The sequence below is a fragment of the Ursus maritimus genome, unplaced genomic scaffold (genome assembly GCF_017311325.1).
Source record: "Ursus maritimus isolate PB19 unplaced genomic scaffold, ASM1731132v1 scaffold_3, whole genome shotgun sequence".
Taxonomy (NCBI): Eukaryota; Metazoa; Chordata; class Mammalia; order Carnivora; family Ursidae; genus Ursus; species Ursus maritimus.
Genome location: NW_024425563.1, coordinates 67,361,979 through 67,380,308, shown reverse-complemented (window position 1 = coordinate 67,380,308; position 18,330 = coordinate 67,361,979). Strand labels below are relative to the sequence as shown.

General features: G+C 36.3%; 1 protein-coding gene across 1 annotated transcript in view; it reads left to right on the top strand.

The window, feature by feature from the left end:
* The window catches only part of PPP1R9A (protein phosphatase 1 regulatory subunit 9A), a 298,537-nt gene that overhangs the window by 152,353 nt on the left and 127,854 nt on the right, over positions 1–18,330 (top strand). Inside the window, exons 3-4 of the mRNA XM_040644262.1 lie at positions 1,851–1,983; positions 10,151–10,271. Coding sequence (XP_040500196.1) covers positions 1,851–1,983; positions 10,151–10,271 — 254 coding nt within the window. The remainder of the gene's footprint in view (positions 1–1,850; positions 1,984–10,150; positions 10,272–18,330) is intronic.

Here is an 18,330-nt window from a genome sequence, read left to right as displayed (position 1 = left end):
TGTCTAGGAGCTTGTATTTGAAATACACATTCTACCTCTTCTACACTCAAATATACGAATTCTTATTTATTCTCTAAGACTCAGCTCAAATATTTCACCCTTCATGAAATTCTTCCCTTTCTCAGGCAAGTAAGAAAGATTACTTGGCATTTTCTTCTGTTACATCAGGTATCACATTATACTGTGGTTGTTTACATTGATTTCTGTGTCCCTACTAAGCTCTGAGTTACTTGAGACCATACCTTCTCCAATGTCCAGCACAATGTCTGGCACAGAGTTGAGACTCAGTAAATTTTTGATGAATGAATAAATGTGAATCGGTGATTACCACAAATGTAAGGGAAGTGAAAGATCAAAAGGGGTAAGAGAATGCTATCAGTCTGACAACTTAAGAAAAATCTCAGAGTTCTGTGGAAGAGACATAAGAAGGGTATTTTATGAAAAGATTAATAAAAAAGGTACGAACCCTATAGTTTAGAAATATGCATTTGGATGTAGTGATGTTTATTATGATGGAGAAATGTGGTAGAGACCAAATGAGTGGCTTGAGGCCATGAAGACATGTTGAAAGTCAGAAAGAAAAACAGTATTCATCCTGGTACAAATATTATAAATGACATGATTTTGATAAATTTATACCACACTACATCTGCTTCTATATATACAACAAATATTCCTGGTTTATAGGTTGCCATATATAGCATACGAGAGTTGTCAGTTTTCCAATAATATGAATGTAAAACGCACCTGGACTAGGAGGGCTGGCTTTACAGGCAATAGATTTGATTTCTTTCATCTCTGACCTTCTGTTCTGCTTTCTTTTTTTATTACAGCTTCTTATGTATATTTTTTAAAAAAGGACTTTTGGTAGATTTTAAGATTTTGGGGACATTACAGAGCTTTTTCAGGAACAGTTTAGATACTTAATATTTATTAAATTTAATTGAAAATGTGAGTTTTTATTATACATGTTAATTGGACTTGATGAATTATACATTTCTTTCTTTTAGATATTCCTCAGTGAATTAAGTAAAGGGTGGTATACCTATTTCCAGTTACTTTTCAAATAGAACTAAGGCAGCAGAAATAAGGACAATCAAGTTTCTTATGACCACACCTGAAGACCACATTTAGTAGTAATCTTTGGAACGATTTAGGTCAGAAAGAAAGAGCTGGCGATATCTTAGTTCTCTGCAGCTCTTGAGCCGTATTTGGATAGTTGTTTCATGGAAAGGCTCAGTGGGAATCTAACATGGGTCTACATGCAAGTAAAATAAGAGGTGACAAATGAGAGCTTCGCCCAGCCCAGTACAGTATGTATGTGCTGCCAAAGCGAGCAGCTCAGCACGGTATAGAAGTCAGTTTCAGTGATCCTGGGCTTGAAATATAATTATAGTACTGACACAGCACAACACCAGGGCTTGTGTAGGTCATAGCATGAAATGGACTCAGTGTGGGTGTTCGCTTTGGTAGTAGCCTCAAGGTCCTTCACCATAGTTTCATCAGGAACCAGCAGAGCACTGCAGCTAACATGGTATACTCTGATTCCTTACAAAGCAATGGATATTGCTATTCAAATAATATATCCTGTGGCTGCTGTTGTCTCCCAGATTATTAAAAGTGGTAGGATGACATAGATTTTAAAATGCAAGTTATTTTTATTCTGATTCTGATTTCCTTAATTCTTAACAACTCCATTGATTTTAAAGATAGAACAGTTGTTTCAAAGAAATCCATTGTACAAAATCTTTAACTTACATAGTTTTAGATACTTAGCAGGGTTTTTTTTTTTTTTTTTAATTAAGAAAGCCATCCTTCTGGATGATCATCTTCTTGTTGACCTACTGCAGGTTTTCAGCACATACTCCAATGAAGACTACGACAGGAGGAATGATGAAGTGGATCCCGTGGCTGCTTCTGCCGAGTACGAACTTGAAAAGCGTGTAGAAAAGCTGGAACTTTTCCCAGTGGAACTAGAGAAAGGTATATGAGCTCTACAGTGTTTGTAATATCATTATATGGCTATTTTACTAACATAGAAATGATTTTATTTTTTTCACGTGTAGCCTTTTTTCCCCCTGAAGGGTTGGATAAAATGTTAATTCTCATGGAGGATTTCATTTGTCTATTAAATTTCAAAAGTAGTTGATATGAGCTCTGTATAGATGGTAGACTGAAAGACTCTTTCTTCCCTTCCACTTCCAACTAAAAGCCATCTATCTGCTTTAGTTGGCTGGGATGGTGACCAGGAGTAGGGAGGTGTGGGTGGGGCCTGATGTTTGGTCAGTACCCTTGCAAAGGGCTGGTGCTGGTGTGAGCTCAGAGGGAGCAGGTGGAAGTGGGGGGTCAGGTGGCTGTTTTTGTGCTTGTTTTTGTGTTCTTGACGGAGGGAGAGTGGTCATGGTTGGGCTCTGAATGTAGTGGTGGGGGAGTGCTGGGCCGTTAGATTATGGATTTTAGAATGGAGACAGCGAATCCTGTCTGAGGGGAGAGGGCTAAGAGAGAGCAGGGAGACTGGGAGCAGAGGGGCTTCCTCTTGATTTCTCCTCTTGGAATCTCAGCCTGCCTGCAGCGGGAAGTGAGGACCTATGGGACCAGGGACTGTCATGTTTAGCATCCTGTAAGATGGGCACCCGGGAATGGACTGGGACCCGTGAACAGGGAAATAGCACATCTCAGGGAGCCTTACCAAAAAAAAAAAAAAAAGGAACAAATAGATGACAACTTGAACGACAAAAAGAAGCAAATGAAAAACCAAATGAAGATATCAAGTATGGCTTTAAAAAGACATTCTTAAGCCAATCAACAAACAACAAAAATGTTGATTTTAAAATTAAAAATTTCAGTAGAGGAATTGAAGAGGAAAAGATGGTATTGTTGAAACTCAAACTGGTGACCTAAAAGGTAAAGCTTAAGAAATGAGCCAAACTAATTCTTTTTTTTTTTTTAAGATTTTATTTATTTATTTATTTGACACAGAGATAGCCAGTGAGAGAGACAGCCAGTGAGAGAGAAAGACAAGCAGGGGGAGTGGGAGAGGAAGAAGCAGGCTCCCAGCAGAGGAGCCCGATGTGGGGCTCGATCCCAGAATGCCAGGATCACGCCCTGAGCCAAAGTCAGACGCTTAACGACTGAGCCACCCAGGCACCCCGAGCCAAACTAATTCTTAAATGACAGAGCAAACATCCACGAAAAATGATGACAGAGACCCAACATATAAATTGTAGGTGACCAAAGGGGAGAAGACAATAGAGGATGAGAGACGTATAAGACAAAACATGGAAGAAATTTTCCTGAGCTCAAAAAAGACCTGAGCCTCCTATTTGGAAGGGCTTGGCCAGTTGATTCAGAGAGGACTTAAAAAACACCCCGCACTTAGGCCTAGCCTGGGAGAAGTCCTCATCTTCAACATAAAGTATAAATTTTACAAAATACCACACTCAAATCAAAGGTACTTGCCAAAGCAACATTAGTAGACTAGCATCAGATTTCTCATTTGTAACACTGGACGCAGGAGGCAGACATAAAATTTCACACATCGAAGAATCCTGTATCCGTCCCAGAGAGCATTTACCTCTCCTGATGAAAGAAGGAACATTGCTGATACCTAAAGGATCTAAAGAACGCATCACCTGCATACTTCCCAGTTAGCAAGGAGGAAAAGAAACAAAGAACAACTTGTTCTAAACAGCAAAGGTGAGGGGAAAAGAGTTGAAAACTGTAACTATTGGGCATAAAATTACTTGGATTAAAAAAATATAAAGAATACTAGTCATTACACCAGACATGACTGGTTAATTGTTCCCATTAAGAGACACTTTTCATTTGAGATTAAAAAGGATGTAAGAGTGATACTTATATTTTTCAGTCGTTTAAAATGTAAAAACCATTCCTAGCTTATGGTCCATACAAAAACAGCTGTGGGATTTGGCTGTGGGCCACTGTATTGCTTATAATAGCAAAAATGAGAATAATCCAAATATTCATTAATGACAGAAAAGGGTAAAGTGAAGGACCCTCAGTTCCATGCAGCAGTGTGTATGATTCTTACAAACAAGAAATTGAAGGGGGATAAAAAGCAAATCACAGAAGATTTGTATTTAAATTTCAAAGCCGGAAAAAATTAAATGGCATATCATTTAGAGATACACAAATAAGTCGTTTTAATAAGTGGTTTTAAAAATGGAGGGAACGATCGACACAATATTTCAGATAGTGGTTACAAGGGAAGAGTTATGCTATCAGGGAGGGGTGCCTAGTGGGCTTTTCAGGTGTTGGTAGTGTTCTGCATCTTTCTTAGTACGTGGATATTTGGTTTATTTTTCTTCTTTAAACACAGTGTTTTGTAAATAAATGTTTTCATAAACTCTTGTGTTTTTCACAAAATAAAAGTTAGAACTAGAAAAATTAAGCTAGAAAAGAACTAAATGAAGAAGAATTATTTTTAATCTTTTGAGAAACCTCCATCCTGTTTCCCCAAAGTTGGCCGCACCAGTTTGCATTCCCAGCAACAGTGCACAAGGGTTCCCCTTACTCTGCATCCTTGCCAACACCTGTTATCTCTTGTTTTTTGGATGATAGCCATTCTAACATTCTAACTCTAATAAGGTGATTTCTCATTGTGGTTTTGATTTGCATTTCCCTGATGATTAGTGATGTTGAATGCCTTTTCATGTAACTGATGACTGTTTGTTTGTCTTCTATGGAAAAATGTCTATTCATTTCCTCCACCTCTTTTTAATTGCATTTAGGTTTTTGCTGTTGAGTTGCATGAGTTCTTTATATATTTTGGATATTAACCCCTTATCAAATATTTTCTCCCATTCTGTTGGCTGTCTTTTAATTCTGTTAATGGTTTCCTTTGCTGTGCAGAAGTTTTTTAGTTTGATGTAGTCCCACTTGTTTATTTTTGCTTTTGGTGTCAAACCCAAAAAGTCATTGTCAAGACTGATATCAAGGTACTGATGCTATATTTTCTTCTAGGAGTTTTATGGTTCCAAGTCTTAAATGTAAGTCTTTAATACATTTCAAGTTGATTTTTATGGACGGTACAAGGTAGGGGTCCAGTTTCATTATTTTGTATGTGTCCATCCTTTTCCCAGCACCATTTATTGAAGTGGCCATCTTTTCCCTATGGTATATTCTTGGCTGCTTTGTCATAAATTAATTGACCAAATATGAAGAGGTTTATTTCAGAGCTCTCTATTCTGTTCCACTGATCTATGTGTTTGTTTTTATGGCAGTACCATACTGTTTTGATTGTTATTGTTTTGTAATACTGTTTTAAACCAGGAAGTGTTGTGCTTCTAGCTTTGTTCTTCTTTCTTAAGTTTGCTTTAGCTATTCAGAAGTTTTTGTAGTGCCATACAAATTTTCTATCTCTGTGAAAAATGTCATTGAAATTTTGATAGAGATTGAATTTGTGATTTGCTTTGGGTAGTATGGACATTTTAATAATATTAATTCTTTGAATTCTTGAGTATGAGCAATCTTTCCACTTATTTGTGTCTTCAGTTTCCTTCATCAGTGTCTTACAGCTTTCAGAATTTCAGATCTTTCACCTCCTTGGTTAAGTTAATTCCTAGGTATTTTATTCCTTTTGATGCAATTGTGAATGGAATTCCTTTCTTTTCTTTTCTTTTCTTTTCTTTTTTTAAGATTCATTTATTTATTTTTAGAGAGAGAGGGAGAGCACATGGGGGGGTAGGGGGAGAGGGAGAAGGGGAGAGAGAATCTTAAGCAGGCTTCACACCCCAGCACGGAGCCTAATGCCAGGCTCGATCTTTGGACTCTGAGAGCATGACCTGAGCTGAAATCAAGAGTCGGATGCTTAACCGACTGAGCCACCCAGGCGCCCCTGGAATTATTTTTTTAATTGCTTTTCTGATAGTTTGTTGTTAGTGTATAAAGACGTAAATATGATACAAACTATAGATTATAATACCAACAGAGAATTTTACTTTTAAATTGAGGAAACACTAAAAATATCTCCGTTAAAACCAGGAGTCTGATTTGGAATGCTCTTTAAATGAAATAGTAAAAACAATAGAAAACAAAAGATGAAATTGCTGGTTTTTATTATATAATATATATTATAGTTATATATATGAAAACTGTAATGAGAAGCCAAACTGATTCTAATTTTAAAATATTAGAATTGATAAAATTATATGTAAGAGGAGGTCAGGTGCCACATACATGTAAAAAAATTAATCGTTTTTTCTCTATATTTACATTAAGCACATAAATATGAAAATGGGAACATTTCATTTGCAATAGCACAAAACAACAAAATACTTATTAATCACTAAGAAAAACAGTATTTGTCTGTTGAAAATCCATCTTTTTGACAGATGGAAGTTGTAAACAAATAGAAGGATATACCATATTCTTGGATGAAAAGACTAGGTGTGGAAAGTCCCTCCTAGTCTTCATCTCTACCTATACCATCTGATACCTATAAATTAATATATAAATTTAATGCAGTTCAAATAGAACTGCCATCAGATTTGGACTGGGAGAGAGGATTGCATAATGTAATACTAAATTTTATATGGAAAAATACAGACCTAAGGGAAGTATGAAAAAGAATGTGAAAGGTCTTAATTTCTTAAATATCTGAATATAATGTAAAGCTTAAAAAAAATTGTATTCACATAGCAAATGATCAGTGGAACAAAGTAGAAAATCCAGAGAAAGATGTTAATATGCATGAGAATTTAATACACGACATGTATGATACTCTAATTTAGGAATAATTGGGTGCTTTACAAATTGTTCAGGTGTAACTGAGCATCTGTGTGGAAGAATGTAGAGTTGGGCACCTTCGTTTTCATTATATCATATAAAAAACAACTCTACATGGATTAGATAATTAAATATTAAAAATAAAGTAACAAAGGTATTTGACAAAAATCTTATAAGACTGCATAAATCTTATAGGCATGTTGGAGGAGGGGCTTAACCAAAGTGGAAGAGCAGAAGTTAGAAAAGAAAAGAGGGACCAATCAATCCAAAATTTTAAGCTTTTAAAGGCAATATTGTCAAACAAAGGCAATAGATAAATGATAAATTTGAGGGGGGGCATCTTCATTATAAATAACATGGAGTTAATATGTATAATATGCTATAAGAAGCTTAAAAAAGAAAAAAAGAGACAGAAAAACTCAGTAGAAAAAATTGGCAATTTACCAAAGAGGACATCTAATGGTCCACGCTCATATGAATTTACAAGCTCAAATCTCACTAGCAATAAGGGGAATGCTAAGCCAACATGAGCTTCTTTCCTAAGAGCAAAGATAAGCTCTGAGCTCCAGAGTGTGGTGACAGCATCTTTCATGGTAACTCAGCTCACAGTCTTTCCCACTGTTTCCTGGCTGCTTTGCCTACTTAGTGCTTTGCCTGCCCCTACGGGAGGATAGACAGAGGAAGACGAGGTGGCTGCTGGGTTCTTGACAGTCACAAGAATCAGTGGCCTTCAAGGATGTGGCTCTGGACTTCACCCGTGCTTGACACATCCCACAGAAAGCTGTACAGAGATGAAATCAGTCATCTGGTCTCTGTGTTTCGATTGTATTCTTCTTTTAATTGTCTTCCAGTTATCATCTCGTCTTTCAGGCAGTCTGCACTGGAATTGAGGATGGCTCAAGCTATTATCATTTTTTTCTACAATTGGGTTTTCAGCTCTGCAAATCTGAATGATTTTCCAGTGAGAGCAACAGGGTTGCTAAGGCAGGAAGAAAGATAATTTTACTAAAGCCTGAGTCCAGGCAGGGAAATGCACTTAAAAACGAAGACAAAATTTTCATGCAGGATATTTGCTAGAAGGAACTACTTAATGGCATGATGGTACAGAAAATTCACATTTGAAAGGAGCTCTTTGAGTATGAGAAAGTTTCACTTACAGCCCAATGTTAGCTTGACACATGGTAATTCATAATGAAGAGAAACTCCTGTAAATACAATGAATGTGAACAAGAATTCAGTTAAATGCTGAATATACCAGATTTCATATAGGAGAGAAGCCCTGTGGCATTATTTAATGTGGATGAGTCTACAGTGATCATCTCTTAAACGACACAAGAGCAAACACTCTGGGAGAAACACTTACATGTATGTAAACACTGGGAAGGCTTTGGGTCATCATTCATCCTTTCATCAACATGAATAGATTCCCACACCAGGAAACTCAAGGCATGTGATGAATATGGGCAAGAGTTCAGTTGTATAGCTAACCTTCTATACACATAGGACAATTCCTGTGGAAGAGAAGAAACTTTGTACATGTGACCAGTGAGGAAGAGACTTCAGCACAAATCTAACTTTTCTTTTCCCAAGAAAACTCATTCTGGGAAAAACCCTAAATGTTGGAAAATTTTTAACCAGAGAAAGCCTCTGGATGAACTTGAGTATCTGTACCAGAGGAACAATGAGAATGAAATAAATACGGGAAACCACATGTGTGCAAACATTCTAAATACAAGGAATGAAAGAACTTCTCTGGTGATGACTTGTGCACTAGTCACCATTAACGTTCTCGTGCTGGAGAGGCACCTATGCCTAAAATCAATGCAGAAGGAAGTAACTTCATCTGGGGATCGCATTGAACGGTTCCTCCAGGGAGAGCACTCTACGAAGCTTTCTTTAGCACACAACTGAGCAAGCAAATCACACTTTTGCCGAGTGACATGTTTTTAAACTTATGTAGAATACAGATGTAGGATTATAAATTGTACTTAGAAACACTTAAAGCAGCAGTCGGGGACAAGTAGTAATAATCAATGAGATGAACCCTATTCAAAAGGTTACTGATTAAGAATACGTAGTGTAGGGGGCGCCTGGGTGGCGCAGTCGTTAAGCGTCTGCCTTCGGCTCAGGGCGTGATCCCGGCGTTCCGGGATCGAGCCCCACATCGGGCTCCTCCGCTATGAGCCTGCTTCTTCCTCTCCCACTCCCCCTGCTTGTGTTCCCTCTCTCGCTGGCTGTCTCTGTGTCAAATAAATAAAATAAAATCTTTAAAAAAAAAAAAAAAAAGAATACGTAGTGTATTAACTGTTACTGCTAAAAAGTCTTAAAAGCATCAAGCGTTCTGCTGACTAGATGAGCCAGTTTTCCTTTAGACGACCCTTCACTCTTGATTAGCAAGTGTCTGTTTTTTTATAGAGCTAATACAATATGGTTCCAAAGACTTTGAGGCTATCAGAAAATAACTTTCAAGGTTGACCAAAAAATGTGGAATGTGAAATAATGTGTCTTTTATTTCATTGATGTTAAAATACATATGTTCATGGAAATATGGATAAACACATTATTGTAAATGAATTTAAAAACGTATTTGTCAGTGTTGTTCACCGGGCAAGGAACATGGAAACAAAAATGAATGCCTGTCAGTAGAGAAGTGGTTGGGTAAGTTATGATACCATCTCACCATGAAATATTATGCAATCATTAGAAGTGATTTAAGGCTATGTAAGTTGATATCCATGAGCTATCATTGAATTAGGAAAGTAAGCTGCAGAGAGTACTAGGTATAATACGATCTTATTTGTATAAAGCAAATAGGAAGGAAAAATAAGCCATTGTATGTAGATACATATACATATATGTATGTATATTTATATTTATGCACATATACATATATATTGTAGTTGTTGATACTTTTATGTGTTTGTATAGTAGGACTGAGGAAAGTACTGAAAGACACATGCCACCTTATTAAACATGAATGGGGATATGAAACAAAATATAGATATAGATATATAATCTAATAATCTAATATAGATATTAGATATATTACACATTCATTTAAAATAATATATATGTGTTTTGGTGTGTATGCTTTTGTGTTTAAAATATATTATTTAGAGAAGCTGTGTTTTAAGGCAGATTGATTACTCCGTGATCAAATTATTACTATTTCTTGGGATCACAAATGAATAGCCAACTGCAGTAATAAGATGAGTTTAAACTCACAAGCCCTTCAGGGGGTCATTTAACATCTTTACTCCCCAGCATAGAAAAAAATACTCTGCCAAGGCAAGCATGTCATGTAGTCCATAAAGAACAAAACTAAAAGCAAGAGAGGTCTCACCAGCTAATTGTGGGCTAGTGTAAAACTTAGGTTGTTGTGTTGTTTTTCCCTTTTTCATAGATGAGGATGGACTTGGTATAAGCATTATTGGAATGGGTGTTGGAGCAGATGCCGGACTTGAAAAGCTGGGAATATTTGTCAAGACAGTAACAGAAGGTGGTGCTGCTCAGAGGGATGGCAGGTAAGCTAACTGCTGTCGTTAATAACCAAAATCTTCTAGGAACGTTTTGGGAATTTCTTTCAGTTGTAGCTTTCTTCTTTTGATTTTTTTAGGACAGAATTTTGGAATGTGTCTCAGGTATGGAAAAGGTTAAAACACTTGAATTACTTTCTGATTTGCAGGTAGAATTCCTGCTTTCTTTAGTGTATATTAGGTATTTGCAGGTAGAATTCCTGCTTTCTTTAGTGTATATTGGGTCTACTATCTCTGTCTGTCTACCTTTGGCGCCTTATCGTTTCATCTCTCTGTCTAGTGGGAAATGGGCAGAAACATGGGTGTATATTGTTTCAGAATATGTCCTGTGGAGATCAGCATATAGGTTCACTTCAGAAATATCGAAACAAATGATAGTATTTCTGGCACTTTTGAGAACGACAAAGGTAGAAGGGAAAATAGGAAACCTGATTCCGCGATGATGATGATTCCGGAAATCACGTTTCTCAAAATGTGTTCTGTCTAAAAACACAAGTTCTTGAGTGCCAGCTGAACCTGTGGAATTCAGTCTGTCAGAGGGGCTCCGGTAGTCTTTACTTAAGCATCCGCCCTGGGTAATCTGCGTGCACATCAGCACGTTAGATGATTGTCATTTTATGTCTTAGCTTTCATCATCTCAGGCTGCAAGCATCTTTAAAGGTTTTGGTGAATCCTCATTCTACGTTCCTGCTACATCAGGTTGGGGCTGGAGCAGAGGTTGGCAGTAGAAATAAAAGTAGGTCCGAAAATATGAGTGCCAAACTCAAAGAAATGTCATCTTATTTTTTTTTTTAGGAGCACAGAGTAACTGGCTTTGATTTTTTTCAGGGTTTCAGTACGTATCAGTATGTATGTATGTATGTATTCAGTATGTATCAAGAAATGATAAAGCATGTTGAAAATCATTTGTAAATCTCTGATGGGACAGGAAGTAGCCTTATTTCTTTGTAATCCTAAATACACATATTGATATACATGGATATTTTCCAAGGGGAACTAAATTGATTTATTTAAATAGAAAGCCACACCAGTATCATCTCTTTCCGTGAATTAGGGACCACACCTCAGTCAGGAGCCTTAGCTGTATTCCCGCAGCACTTGAACAGAGAAGGTCTGAAATGAATCTTCTGAGTGAATGTTCACCTGATTGAATGTGTATCACACTTAAAACAAACAAAGTGGGATATTAATATTTTGTGTTAAAAAGTAATTTGTTAACAGTCTTCCCCATCTTCAAGTAGTTAAGGAAATAATCTCTTTACCCTTTCAATGAATTTTATCATGGTAGTAGCAAAAATTTCTCATTATTGATTTAGAAACTTTCTTCCAAGTGAGCTAAAATTTGTTTGTAAAACCTGTGTCATTTCTTTTTAAGTTTCATGAAAAATTTAAAAACTGTTCCGAAATGATAGGAAATACTTCTTATTGTTAGTATTCAAACAAGATGAAATTATTATGAACCATCTCTCTTAAGTTAAATGGGCACGGAGCCAAACAAAAACACAAATTGATTAAAAAACAAAAAGGTAGAAAATTTTGCTTTCAGCACTTAGCCAATTCCCATTGTTCTAAACTCAGACCTATTTGTTTTTCCATCACTCACTTTTCAAATGAGGTTTGCTTTTCATTAGCCTGTTTCCTTATTTGTTGTCCTACGTAGGTTCAGTATTTGCACCGGTAGAAGTTGGCTCTGTCAGCCCCAGTGTCCATTTCCCCAGTCCTTTTAAATGGATGTTTACCTAGGATGGTAATCCTGCTGTTGTTACAATAGATGCTTAATAAATGCCTCAGTGAATATATTCAGGATGGCAATTTGATGAAATGAGCAGAATCTTTGGGAACATGTGACCAGGAGTCTAATTCTGTCCCCTCTACTTACCAGCTGTGAGATATTGAACAAATTAACTTAATTTTCATGTTATCTATATTGCAGGATTGTTGTAAGCATTCAATATGCTTATGTAAATTAAAACCTTCCACAGAGCTGTCTTTGTATGAAACTGTTCTTGAATGAAGTAGGAATGAGCTTGAAATTTATTTAAAAATAGTTATTGTGGGAAGTCTTATGAAAAACTACAGAAAGATGTATAAAATATGTACAGAATCATAAAATTTTAGAGGTTCAGAGGAACTTTAGAGATCTTTAAATTCATACCTTTTATTTTACATGTGTTTAAAAATTGAGGATATATATGTGTATATATAGTCTCATTATTAGACCTATGGCAGTCTTCATATCTTTTAAACTATTATATTATTATTCCCACCATTACTGTTGTGGTCATTATGTTGAACACAATATTTAGATGTTTGTTTAAAATTTATCAGTATAAAAATTACAAAAAGAACGGTTGATTGCTCCCTCCAGTTAATAATTTTTTTTAAAAAAAGTTACATCTACTTATGGGCATAGAAGGATATTGTGTTCAGGATGTACAAAGCACATTGATCACTATGATGCCATTCCTCTGCGGATATGTTTTCTGTTTGTTCACCCTTCCCCCACACTCTCTTTTTCTTTTTCTTTCTCTCAAAAAAATGTAGAATTAATACACACGAAAGTATTGAATGGCTCTAGTCTGTGTGAGTTTTTTAAAATTTCAACTAATACGGAATATTGAATTTTTCTGCAGAGAATTTATAATACTTGTATATATTTTTTAAATTATAACTAAAAATAATAAAGTTATCATGTGACCTTGGGAAACTTGCTCTTCAGACCTCAGTTGTGGACAAAACTAAAGTTCTGGTTTAGGTGTTCTTTAAAATTCCTTTTAGCTTTAATAGGATAAAGGTCTTTTTTTTTTAACACTTCTAGCTTGCTTTAGGTTTTTGTTTTGTTGGTTTTTTTTAAAATAAAGACACAGAGAGAGAGAGAGAGTGTCCGCAAGTAGGGGAGGGGCAGGGGGAGAGGGAGGGAGAAACCTAAGCAGACTCTGTGATGAACGTGGAGCCCGTCGCGGAGCCTGACGCCAGGCTCCATCCTATGACCCTGAGATCGTGACCTGAGCTGAAATCAAGAGTCTGTCCTTAACCGACTGAGCCACCCAGGCGCCCCTTGCTTTAGTTTCTTAACTCTATTTAAGAAAATTATTTCAATTTAATCTCAGATTCAGTCACATTACCTTCAAGGGATGTTAAATAAACAGACTTATGGACTTACCCAGAACATTTTTTTCTCCCACCTCTCCACTTACTGCCCCCACACAGGAAACCTTTTTTGTTGTGATTGCTTTTACCCCTTCAAAACATCTCATGAACTCACCATGTTTTGAGCACTTTTAAAAATTTGGCATGGGCATTTATCTCCTGTGTCATCCAGAGTGTACTTAAAAAGTTTTGAATCTTCCTTACTTTTTGATATTATGTTCTATATTCAAAATTTTCATTTGTCAAGCTTTTCATGTCTGTCTGTACCATTTCATGTGATGCCCGAAATGTAGGGGTGCTCAATAAATATTTGTTGGAGTGAGTACTTGTGCTTTAATTACTTTCAAAACATTTACTTAGGTCTAACGTTTTTTCTCCCCTCCCGTCCCCCTTCCTTCTTTTTCTCTTCTCACCCTCTTTCTCTTTTTTGTGCTACCCTGCCTCAAACAGAGTAGCTTGCAATTTAGCTAAGTGACATGTGTTGATAGCCATTTCCACCATCTGTTTTAGTTTTAAATTTTTTAGTAGAAGATAACTACAAATCATATTAAATAAGATTAATTTTAGTAAAATATTAATTTTATTAAATACATTTTATCTATTAGTAAATATTTTATTAAAATGGAAATAAAAATAATACTTAGTAAAAATATTATTTTATTATAATATTATAATATTAAGAATTATAATATTAACAATAAAACCATTAGCTTTGCGGCCATACATTTTACGATTGGTACACAGGACATGAGTTATTTCTCCAGTCCTCTTTCATGAATCTATAAAGCAAAATCAACTTTATGGTAACAGAGTTGGAAGTGCTGCTGGAGTAAGTCCCGCGGATGGTAACTGACCAATGACAGTAATGACGCTGTGCTCCGGAGGCAAACTGAACAGGCATTTGGGATCTGCTTTGTTTCTGGCTCCTGTGTTTCTCAGGTGTTTGCATGTCATCATTTGAGAACACTGTCCTGTTCAGTTTGTTTGAAAAAGTGATCAAATGTGAAATGAGGGCGCGATGTAAGTTTACCTTCATTCAAGCCTTTCAAGGTTTTCATATGATTTTAGTTGTTTTTGACCAGCTTTTGGGTAGCAGCAACACATCAAAAGGATGAAGAGTGTGATTCTGAGCTTCGCCTGCAGCAGACGCTCCCTCGGGCAGGACCCATCTGTGCCCCTGGGGCGCCCTCAAGGCCAGACAACCTCAGTGGAAACTGCTGTTTTCATTGTGTCCGTGGTCGAGGGTTTCCTCTCTGTGCACACACTCCTGTGTCACTCTCCTCATCAAACAGTTCGCTCGTTCACCCCGTTAGAGAGTTGGGATGTTACTGCTTTGATATGGACACATTTTCATATACATCGAAAACTCTGCTCTCTGACATTTCGGGGAAAATTGTGTCGACCGGAGGTCGTTAATGTTGTTCCCCCTGGTCTCCCTTTCATTCGGCATTCGTTGCTTTGTTTACATAAGCCCTGTGAGGTAGAGTTTTTGCTTTTGTTTCCCCTTCCCAGATGCATCGTGTCACTAGAGAACTATCCAGTAACGTGAAGCAAACCCCAGGATCGTCCAGTTCATGTATGTTTGTGAGCTTACCCCCGTTGCCCCATTGGTTCTGGGTTTTCGATTCCGAGTTGAGGGATATCAGAAATACCGTGGAGGCTGCAGGGCACGAGTTGTACACGGTTGTTCATTAGCACACGAAAACAATGACAGGCTAGCCAGGTACATCCGTCGACTCCGTTCGGTAGGCAGTGTTTCCAGGGAAGAGCAGGCTGTTTCCTGTGTCGGTCTGTAAAACTTGGGGAAAGCCCAGGTTGTCTGTATTCTCTGTGCTCCGGGATGGTCTGGTTCAGAGAGCTGTCTGTTTAATTTTTACCACCAGGACTCATGCCTGGTCTTTTTTGTGCTTCTAATTATGAACCACGTTTCCAGAGATTATCAGTGTTACTATAGGAAAACCTATTTCTCTACCATTATAACCATTTATGTATTAAATACCCTGCTGGCTTATGATCTGTGGGTTGTAGGCTCAGAGTACGATGGCAATAAACCTGAATTGCTACCCTTTCTTTTTAACCAGTGTTATTCCTCTCATCCGCTGTCCAGTCCTCTTTACGTCTCCTCCTCCTTCTGCTCATTTTTAGTTTCTTGAGTTTGTCTCCACCTTAATCACCACACAGTCTTCCTCTATGAAATGGTAAATTAAAATGCCTCTCAGAATATCAAAATCAATAGAACTTCCCTCCCCCCCCTTTTTTAAATTAAAGGTGGTTTTATTTCCTTGGTGTTTTTAAATTGTGTATCAGATTTTCATTTTTTTTTCCTTTAATGAATGTAACACTTTGAAATGAGGACTTTTTAAAATAAATATTCTTTTAATGAAAATAATAATCAAATAGCACTGAGCTCTCTTCATCCCCTTAATGCTGTCTGTATTGAGGCAGGCGGGAAGAATTATGTAGGATCAGGAACCTGCATTTTAATCATGGGCCGCCTCTTCCTCTCGTTGAGCAAATCCGCGCCAAATATCTGTTGTCACTGTCCCTGCTGCATGGAGTGCTTTATATAGAGCTTAGGTCATGTCTGTCTTCTCAGGGACCATTGCCAGTGCTCTTCATTCCTTTGTGAGTTCCCTATTCCATCTTGTATTAGTTTCCTTCTCCCTGAGGGACTGCCTTTAACGTTTTATCACCAGGTCTGATGGTGGTGAATTCTTTCAGTTTTGTATGTCTGAAAACGTCTTTTTGTTTTACCTTTGCTTTTTTAAAGATACATTTTTTGTCTGTGTAGAATTTTAGGTTGATGGGTTTTTGTTTGTTTGTTTTTACCTTTTAATATTTTTTCCAGACTTTTTTTTTTATTTTAGGCACATGAGTGCATGAACCAGAAGTATGTGTACACAGATGAATTAAGAAAATTAGAAAGTGCTATCCATATTGTTGTATTTTCTGCTTATTTAAGTGACTTGTATATGAGAAGCATTGTAAAATCTCTGTTGACAAGCAGAAGCTCAAACTATGTGTATTAATTCCCTCTGTCGCTTATATTTTTTTGAGACAAAGCCTTTTTTGGCTTTGGGTTATAGATGATAGATCCTTGAGTCCAGAACCTTTAGTTATTTTATTGTTATGCACATATGTGTCTTTAATAAAGAACAAGTGCTACAATGCTTCAGTCTAAAGGAGAACTTTTTAGACTGTTTCCACAGTCACCATGAAATGCTATCCTCAAGTGTCAAATTAGCATATGCTAATTTTAGAAAACATTTAAAAAGTTTTAGTGTAATCTTTGACAGTTTAGAAAATAAAGAAAAATATACAAAAACTAGGGATGTACTGTATGGTGACTAACATAATATAATAAAAAATATTATTATATAAAAAGAATAAGATACCACTCCCTACTCTAAATATTCAGTTGATGTTAACTTTCATACTATTGTTTTTAAGAAAAGCTTCATTTCCATGCCCGTATGTTTATAGTTCATAGCAGCATTCTTTACAACAGCCAAGATATGGAAGCAGCCCAAGTGTTATTTATAGTAAATATATACTTATTTATATATTTATTATATATATTTATTAAATATATACATATATTTACTATAAATAATATCTATATAAAGAAATATTACTCAACCATCAAAAAGAACGAAATCTTGCCACTTGCAATGATATGGATGGGGCTAGAGTATAATGCTTAGCAAAATAAGTCAGTCAGAGAAAGACAAGTACCATATGATTTCACTCGTATGTGGAATTTAAGAAATAAAACAAGCAAAGGGAAAAGAGAGAGAGAGAAATCAAGAAAAGAGAGAGAGAGAAACCAAGAAATCAAGAAATCAATCAAATCCTAATTACAGAGAACAAACTGATGGTTACCAGAGGGGAGGAGGTGGGGGGATGGGTGAAATAGGTGATGGGGATTAAAGAGTGCACTTGTCCTGATGAGCACAGGGTGATGTATGGAAGTACTGAATTACTATATTGTACGCCCGAAACTAATATAACACTGTATGTTAACTGGAATTAAAATTAAAATTTAAAAAAATAATTAAAAAAAAAATAAAGAAAAATAAAAAGAAGACAATAAAAATTTCATGTAATCCCACCATCTAGAGTTGATCAATACTAAAATTCTGCTGGTGAATTTCCTTCTGGATTTTTTTCTGTGCATATTATTATGCCTTTGTTTACTTACTTAACAAAATTAAGGATCAGCTGAATATATAGCTTTGTGGGTTTTTATACTTTCTATTCATCAAGGTAGTATCTGTTGAGTGCTTACTATATGTCAGGTAGTGTTCTATGCTTTTTATATTTTGTTATTTATTTATTATTGCTAATAACTATGATTAAATATGTATCATTATTATTTCTGTTGTATATATGAGGACATTTTGGCTCTACTTTAACAGTTGCAGCAAGTAAGTGACAGAGCCTGGCTATAAATCTAGCATATGTGACTTCAGAGCCTATACTTAAATAATACGTTACGTTATATCCCATCATTAAACACTTTCCTGCAGCAGAGTCTAAGGGTACATTTTGCTGTTGTATCATATAGAGAAATCATTTACCTATTGTTATGCTAGTATGTTGTTTCAAGGTGGTGATCAGATTAGCATTTTTATATAAAAATCTTTGTGAATATCTCTAATGATTTCTTCGAAATTACTTCCTTGGAGCGGAAATACTGTGTCCAGGTGCATTACATTTTAAATGCTTTAGAAACACATTGCTAAGCTGCCCTTCAGCAAGATTGATCAGTTGGTACCCCTGAGCAGTGTCAGCAGCAGTCTACTGCACCCTCAGCGAGACTGAATATCGTGCTCTGAAATCTTTAATAAACTGATGAGATATTATTTTTAAATTTTAATTTCTCGTTTTTGAGACT